General features: G+C 46.3%; 2 protein-coding genes across 5 annotated transcripts in view; one reads left to right on the forward strand and one right to left on the reverse strand.

Moving 5' to 3' along the window:
* The window catches only part of FANCM (FA complementation group M), a 54,326-nt gene that overhangs the window by 39,496 nt on the left and 6,033 nt on the right, over nt 1–8,797 (reverse strand). The gene's annotated exons all lie outside the window — the stretch shown is intronic.
* The window catches only part of LOC106632230 (heme-binding protein 2-like), a 4,188-nt gene continuing 53 nt past the window's right edge, over nt 4,663–8,797 (forward strand). Inside the window, 4 exon segments of the mRNA XM_014311876.1 lie at nt 4,663–4,752; nt 5,761–5,902; nt 7,591–7,774; nt 8,684–8,797. The exon segment at nt 8,684–8,797 is cut by the window's right edge and continues 15 nt beyond it. Of these exon segments, the coding sequence (XP_014167351.1) occupies nt 4,663–4,752; nt 5,761–5,902; nt 7,591–7,774; nt 8,684–8,797 (530 nt within the window).

Here is an 8,797-nt window from a genome sequence, read left to right on the forward strand (position 1 = left end):
ATCCTCCAGCTTTCCCTGGAAGCATCAAGAGTGCACAGGAAAGGACTATTTTCCCATTACTCTAAACCCCTAAATGCCCCAGGATTCCCTTTCCTGCCTGCACAAAAAGGGCCACAACAACCATTTCATGTTAAATTTGGAATAAAAGACAACAGAGTCCACACAGACTCCTGATTGAAATCCAGATCCTGCTTCAATTGCCATATCCACCCCATAACGGGGCTGCTCATCTCCCTCATTCAAAGGCTTGTCTAACAAACTGCAAAATGACACAGCTGAAAACCTCCAAAGCTGGACTTCAGTAACAAAATATCCCAGAGTTTTTGCACTCCTAGTATTTTGGCAAGACCTCAGAGATCTCCTAAACAAAATGAAAGATCTGTCTTTAAAGTGTGGTTTGAAAGCAGCAAAATAAAATCCCAATAAAGAATGGCTAATGGGACATGAAAAGCAGTGGGGAAAACATAACAAAGAGAGCGGCTGGGAGAGAGGGAATGAGTGGGAAAAAAGCCAGAACATAAATGTGTCTAAGTTCTGCTCAGTCCCTGCAGCACGGGGTGAAGGTACCAGGAGCGGGCAGCCAGTCTGGATCCATCCATCCCCAGCTCTACCCATCCCTGCCTGGGTCCTCATCTCTCCATCCCCAGCTCCATCCATCCATCCATCCATCCATCCATCCATCCATCCATCCATCCATCCATCCATCCGTCCATCCATCCATGCCCAGGTGCCCTGCCTGGCGCTGGGTGGGCAGAGGTGGTCTCCCGCCCATCCGTCTGTCCATCCATCCCTCTCTCCATCATCCATCCATCCCTGTGTGCCCAGGTGCCCTGCCCGGCACTGGGTGTGCAGAGGCGGGTCCCCATCCCTCCACCCCCAGCTCCCTCCATCCATCCATCCATCCATTCAGTGATCTATTCACACTGAAAACAACCAGCGCGAGTTTTCAGAGCTAATTCAGTGATCTATTCACACTGAAAACAACCAGCGCGAGTTTTCAGAGCTAATTCAGTGATCTATTCACACTGAAAACAACCAGCGCGAGTTTTCAGAGCTAATTCAGTGATCTATTCACACTGAAAACAACCAGCGCGAGTTTTCAGAGCTAATTCAGTGATCTATTCACACTGAAAACAACCAGCGCGAGTTTTCAGAGCTAATTCAGTGATCTATTCACACTGAAAACAACCAGCGCGAGTTTTCAGAGCTAATTCAGTGATCTATTCACACTGAAAACAACCAGCGCGAGTTTTCAGAGCTAATTCAGTGATCTATTCACACTGAAAACAACCAGCGCGAGTTTTCAGAGCTAATTCAGTGATCTATTCACACTGAAAACAACCAGCGCGAGTTTTCAGAGCTAATTCAGTGATCTATTCACACTGAAAACAACCAGCGCGAGTTTTCAGAGCTAATTCAGTGATCTATTCACACTGAAAACAACCAGCGCGAGTTTTCAGAGCTAATTCAGTGATCTATTCACACTGAAAACAACCAGCGCGAGTTTTCAGAGCTAATTCAGTGACCCATTCGCACTAAAAACAATCAGTGTGAGTTTTCAGACCTAATTCAGTGACCGATTAGCACTGAAAACAACCAGTGAGAGTTCTCAGAGCTAATTAAATATTAAACTGACTACCTGCAAAAACATTCTTCCTAAAAGTATCCCCTCTACCCCTGTATAGCTCTCTAAGAGAGGGCTGTGTTTAAAAACGGCACACAGTAAACAAGTAAAGGATTGATTTGCTTTCCACAGCGAGGCTCCCAGGCTCATCTTAGTCAGAATCAGTTGTTTTCAATTTTAAGAAGACTGGAGAATCTGAAAGACTGATGAGTCAGAGAACTCCTAACAAGCAGCAGAGAGTCACCACAGGCTCAGCTGGGTCAGATTTAACTCTGCCCTGTCCTGGCCAGAGGAGCAGAGATCTGCAGCATCTCTGTCCTGGCCAGAGAACTCAGCTTCCCCGAGGTGGGGAGAGCCAAACCCTGCCCAGGCTGCACTGGACACTACCACTATTAAATTACTGTTCTTTAAAAACTCTTTCTACATTCCAACACAGCAAATTGAGTCCAGCCTCCTTTTCCAGACACATTTTGAAGTCTCATCTTAACTCTGTAAAGTTGTAATGACAATTAATGTGCTAAAAGAAGGGTAAGATTGGTCTGAGCAGGGCTCCCTGCCTTGCCTTACTCTCCCTGCCCCTGCAGGGTCTCTGGATGCCCAGGGCCATCCCAGGGTGTCAGCAGTCACTCCAGCAGCCACGGGTTTGTGTCTGGAATGCTGGAATCGGACAGCTCCGGGATCCCCAGGGCACGCAGGGTCTCTATTTAACACTCCTGAGTGCAGCAGAAAACCAAAGCCCTCCCACAGAATTACCTGCTCTTCTGGCATCTGGCACTGGAATTCCTAAATTCCATCAGGAGGGATACAAAGTCCAAGGAATATGTCAAAAGCAGGGTGTGAGCATGTTTGAGTTACACAGTTATACAGTATTATCTAGTTACATAGTTATCCATATCATTTAGTTACACAGTATTACAGGTTTGCTCTGCGGCACCCCGCACACGTTACTAAAATGAAAACAGAATAATACAAGGTTTTTAGAGTAATACAAGGTCCTGACCAGGGCTGAAGGAGGAATCCCCCTGTGACAAGGAGCAGCCCATGTCCCTGCCTCCCTGGGACAGGGACAGGACCCAGGGAATGTTCAGGGTGGATTTTAGGAAAGGTTCTTCCCCCAGAGGGTGAAATCAGCACTGGAAAAGCTCCCCAGGGAATGGGCACAGCCCTGAGGCTGCCAGAGCTCCAGGAGGGAGCACAGCACCCTCAGGGATGGCCAGGGTGGGATTGTTGGGGGCTGGGATGATCCCTGTGCATCACTGAAACCACAACTGCAGAAAACACAACTGTCCTTGTCCCTCTGCTGCCTGCCTGGCCCTGCACAGGTGGAGCTCTCCACACTGGGACAACACAAAGCACAGATTCAGAAACTGAAGGATAAAACTCCCCAAAGGACTTTAATCAGTTGTAATCCCTATCCTCTGCACTAATATGGAATGCAAAAAACATAACCCATCCCCACTAATTGATAATCTAAAAACAGACTAAATTCTAGAGTCCTGAAAGCTTTCCTAATTCTTGGAAAATTCAGTGGTGAACTCTATTTTTCCCTCAGCCTCCAAAGAGATGCATTTACATGTCAGTTATTAGTTACATTTGAAATGTTTCCCAGTGACACACTGCAAAGAAAAAATGCTTACACTTAACTACAATGTAGCTTTTTTACCTGTATTTTTTCCTTCCCCTTTGTTTAAGGATCTTTACTATTCCAAACAGTCTTAGGCTAAACCCCTGGAGTGGATGCCAGGAGATGGAGGTTTGATTCCCAGCTCAGCTACAGATTTACTGAGTGACCTCGGCCAAGTTAATTCTCCTGCATCTTAATTCTCCTCTCCTCTCAAACATGGATAATAAATTCTCTCTTCTCCCATTATCCTGCCTCTTCCACTGAGAGCCTGAGGCACCTCCAGCTCCCCAAAAAGGGCTCTGGGAGCTGAAACTCCTCCTTTTCCTGCATGTCCAGCACACACCGTGGGGCAGCAGGGCAGGGATTCACATCCAGGCTGTCAAACACTGCACATAACATCGAGTTTCTACTCCTCTAAGTACACAAATGCCTTCCTCACTCCAGCTCTGGAAGGCAGGGGACCAACTCTTGTGGAAGAGAGGTGTTCCATTCCTAAGACTGACCTTGTACTCACAGTTCCCAAGCCTGTCTGGCAGGGATCACCTCCTGAGCAGAATTTATTCATGACCTCCAGCTAGAATTGATGTCAGGGCAACCACAGGTATAGAATTAAACATCCTTTGGAAATTCATTCCCAGAGCAGCTCAATTCCTTGAGCCTGCCAACAAGAGCAGCCACCCCAGTTCCCTTTGTGTGGATACACCTGAATCCAGCAGCACAAGAGGTGCTGAACTGGGAATGGCCCCTGCACAGGGCCAGAAATGGGGCACAGCCAAAAGCTTTCCATGGACACTTGGGTAGGGAATGGAGGGAATGGGAGAGGGAAACCCATTCCTACCAGCACAGGGGCAGAACCCAGGCAACCTCTGTTGAATCTGCTGGCAACTCCGACATGGGAAGAGATGAGAATCTTGACTCCATGTTTCAGAAGGCTGACTTACCATTTTATGATATATATTATATTTAAAAATTATATACTAAAACTATACTAAAGAATAGAAGAAAGGATTTCATCTGAAGGCGGGAAAGGAAAGGGGAAAGGAAAGGGGAAAGGAAAGGGGAAAGGAAAGGGGAAAGGTAATAAAATCTTGTGACTGACCAGAGAGTCCGAGCCAGCTGGGCTGTGATTGGCCATTAATTAGAAACAACCACATGAGACCAATCACAGATGCACCTGTTGCATTCCACATGAGCAGATAATCATTGTTTACATTTTGTTCCTGAGGCCTCTCAGCTTCTCAGGAGAAAAGATCCTAAGGAAAGGATTTTTCATAAAATCATCCGTGACAAACCTCTCCTAGGAAAAGCTTTTTCCTTGCCTAGAGAAGAGCAACTAAAAGCAGCCCAAGGGAATGAGGCACATTTCAGTCTCGTTTCTGCAGTCTCACGTGGCAACTGTGGTTCTGTTGCAGACATGGCAGAGCCCATCCAGCAGCTGACCAGGAATAACAACCCCCAGGAGAGGCAGAGCATCCCCTTCACCCTGATCCAGCGCAAGGAGAAGGTACTGCTGCCCTCCCCCTGCCTCCCAGAAATGGGAATGGGCTCCTCACAAAGGGCTTTCAACTCTGTGGGGTTCTGAACATGAGTGCAAAGCACTGTAACTGTGCCACTGGCTCTCATTTGGAACACCTCATCCCTTGGACATGTGCAATTTTCTTTTTTGCAAGCCAGAAGATGGCCAGGAATTACACCCTTTGAGACACAATTAATTTAACAAAAACCCCTCTTTCTTTGCCATTTGAAATTAAATGCCCATTTTCTTCACTTAAATTGGTGCATTTGCTCCTTTACAGTCATGTTGGTAACAGCTTAGCAAAGAGTACTTGAAAGAGATGAATAACTGAATTTAAAACTAAAAATGTACTTCTGTATCATGAATCATTATGAAACAAAGCAGCAATTTATAAACCCATCTTATCCTCTAATAAAAAACTGAAATTAATGTACAGCAAATTGCTTCCAGCTCAGGAAATGTGCAAACAAATGTTTAACATTAAATCAAAAACCACGAAAACCTTTACTGACCCTCTATGGGGACTTTTTGGCCACATTTCTTTTACATAGATTTGAATAATTCACACTTATAAATACCATAACTTGAGTATGTTTCAATTAAACACACTCAAGTGTGTTTAAATGAAGTTTGGCACTCCTGACTGTTTATGTTGAAAGCATTTTTTAATGTTACAGTGTTACTGTAACAACTGCAGCTGAAAAATAAGGTTATTAAGTGTTAATTGCAACTAAATGTTTAATAGTGCCAGTCCAAAAGATGACAGATCCTTATTTTAAAGGAGAACTAGCTAAAAATCTGCTGAAGTCAGTTTTGATCCAAGATCAGCAGTGTATTCCTTGGTTTGTAGGAGGAAGGATTAAAATTCACGTTTCTTTCAAGGTCATGGCACTGAGAGCTGAAAAGATGCAGTTCTTGTGCTTAACTTGTATTTGTTTGGTTGGTGTTTTTAGCTGATTAAATGACAATCCCAAATTCTTCCCTGTGTGTCTGCAGCTGGGAGACCTGCTCTATGAGAAAAGGCAGTATGGGAAAGCCAAGTGGGCTTGTATCAAAATGAAAGAGAAGCAGTACGAGCAGAGCATCTGCCTCGGCTTCATGAAGCTCATGAGGTACATCTGCGAGCAGAACTCCTCAGGTAAGGACACCCCAACCCCACAGCAGTCAGAAAATTGTATTTCTGCCCTCTCTCCTAATTAGGGAGATGCTTTGAACAGCTTGTCCCAGATACACACCCTACAGGGATGTTTTTCTATCATACAGCCTTTCTAGAAAAATCATAGAAATCCTGGGATGGTTTGGGTTGGAAGGAGCTTGAATCCCCCCCAGAGCCACCCCTGCCATGGCAGGGACACCTCCCACTGTCCCAGCTTGCTCTCTGCTGTAAATCTGGCATTGGCTGCAGGATTTGCAGAGTTTCATTTTCACAGCAGCACTGAAATCACCTGGCAGAGTGTGACCCCAAAAGGGAGCAGAGTTTTCTGCCTCCTTTCCTTTAGTTCAAGATATGAAATTGTCCCTGTCCCAATGGACACGGCAAATTTGTGGTTGAAGCATGTTTTCCAGCAAGATAATCCAGTTTTAGCTCAAAATAATGGCAAATCCACCATGTCCTAGAGAGCTTGTGCCTGCCTGTAAAATGTGCACCTGGTGTGCAATCCAATTTAATCTGGTTTTCACTTCCAGACATCAGTTCTCATATTTTTCATCCTCCAGTTACTATCAAGTTTTGCTATGCTCAGTGCTCTCTGCTGTAATTGACTCAGCCCTTAAGTATCTTTCCAAGAAAATACAAACATTGATCACAAAAGCTTTTCCTTCCCCAGGTACCTTCCCCATTCTTTTAACACTTTAATGTGGTTTAAAAGTAATTTTAGCTCCAGAACGGCAGGGTTGTTATCAAACTGCACAGAAGGGAAGTTCCCTCTGCCTCCTGCAGTCCAAACACACAACAGTGCAAAAAATACTGCAACATTTTTATCACCAGCAAAACCTCAGTGAATCCACAGAGAGCCCCTTCTCTTGCCTGCAGTTTTGTTCCCAAATATCTAAACCATGACACAAGGTCAGTTTGAAGATAAATACAACTCCTTTAGGAGGGGGAAAAGACTTCAGGCAAACTCCCTGCCCTCCATGACGAGGGGAGAGCTCACCAAACGTTGTGTTTTGGACACAAATGCACAAACATTTGCACACACAGACACAAACTACAAAGCACAGGGAAATCATGGAGTCACAGATGGTTTGGTAGGAAGGGACCTTAAAGATCTTCCTGTTCCACCCCTGCCATGGCAGGGACACCTCCCACTGTCCCAGGCTGCTCCAAGCTCCAGTGTCCAACTGGTCTGGAACACTTTTAGGGATGCAGGGGCAGCCAGAGCTGCTCTGGGCACTCACTGCTCCTCCCAGCTCAGAGCACACCCGCACTGCCTGAACTCCCTGTGAAATCCCTTCAAACACTTCGGGTTTGAAGCAGCCGCCTGATACTGACACCTTGTAGACGTCGTATGATTATTCCTCTACATTTCTATCTACTGATGTGGATCTTGCTTTTCTAGTGTACTAATTACGATCCACTTCCAATCCTTGGAATCTGGTTTAAACCCAGAGAAGAGTAATAAACACAGTCCTATTCATACTGGCCCTATCCCTAAGCCTAAGCATCCTCTGAACTGCACTAAACTTTTGACTTGCCCAAATAACCCCCAACTCAGAAGAACTATCCCCATATGAATGTGGATTGGACCCCCAAGCTCAGCAGGCAGGCACAGTGTGCAAAGCTTTCCCTGAGCCTCCCGAGTGCTCTGACCCCCTGTGTGTGGGCAGGGCTGTACCTGGGCATCACCGTGCCCATCGTGACCATCGTGCACACCAACGAGGCGCAGTCGGCGATGACACAGGCGGTGACAGTGGCCTACTACCTGCCCGAGGTGCTGCAGGACGAGCCCCCACACCCCTTCGACTCTGACATCATCATCGAGGAGTGGCCTGCCACCATTGTCTACAGCAGGTGAGAAATGCTGTAACTGCTCTGCTAAACACGGGACAAACACCCAGCTCTCAGTCTGGGCATGTTAGGTTTTTTAGACCTTGTAAAACTTAATTTCAAGAGTTGCAAAAGCTGCCTGTTTTATGAATGGGATGGTCAGGAAATAAAGGTTACAAATTAATAGCAGGGAAATGTTTTGGGCACAGCCCCCAGGCTGCCAGAGCTCCAGGAGGGTTTGGACAGCGCTGCCAGGGATGTCCAGGGTGGGATTGTTGGGGGTCTGGGCAGGGACAGGATTGGAATCCACAATCCCTGTGTGTCCCTTCCAGATCAGATTATTCTATATTTATACCAATTACTTGGTAAAATGATCTGTAAATGTGTGCTAAAACACCCTCAGACTATTCTGTATAGTTGGGAACAAAGTGTCTGACATGGCACAGAAAATTTTAAGAAAAAATGGTTTGGGATTAATCACAGTGAGGATCATTGGTGAAACACAACCAAGTCAGTCAGAAGGCGTTTCTGGAAAAATAGTGGGTTTAAAATGAACACAGTGGCTCTGGAAAAATGAAACAGTGGCTCTGGAAGAACAGTGGGTTTAAAATGAATCACAGAATGAACTAGGTTGGAAAAGACCTTTGAGACCATTGAGTCCAACCTATGCCCTAACACCACCTTGTCACCCAGACCATGGCACTGAGTGCCACATCCAGGCTTTACTTTAACACCTCCAGGGATGGTGACTCCACCACCTCCCTGGCAGCCCTTTGCAATGTCCAATCGCTCTTTCCTGAGGAGCTTTTTCCTCAAGTCCAGCCTAAACCTCCCCAGGTGCAGCTTAGGGCTGTCCCCAGGGTGCAGAGCCACCCCCAGCAGTGCCAGGGAGCTGTGGAAGCAGCCAGAGCTGACCTGAGCTGACCCCTGCAGGAGCTTCCGAGGGATCACCAACGAGGACTCCATCATGAGGGAGATCAACCTGCTGGCAGCCATCCTGGAGAGCCCCGAGCTGTGCCTGCGGGACACGTTCATCATCGCCGGCTA

This window comes from Geospiza fortis, unplaced genomic scaffold (genome assembly GCF_000277835.1).
Source record: "Geospiza fortis unplaced genomic scaffold, GeoFor_1.0 scaffold23, whole genome shotgun sequence".
Lineage (NCBI taxonomy): Eukaryota > Metazoa > Chordata > Aves > Passeriformes > Thraupidae > Geospiza > Geospiza fortis.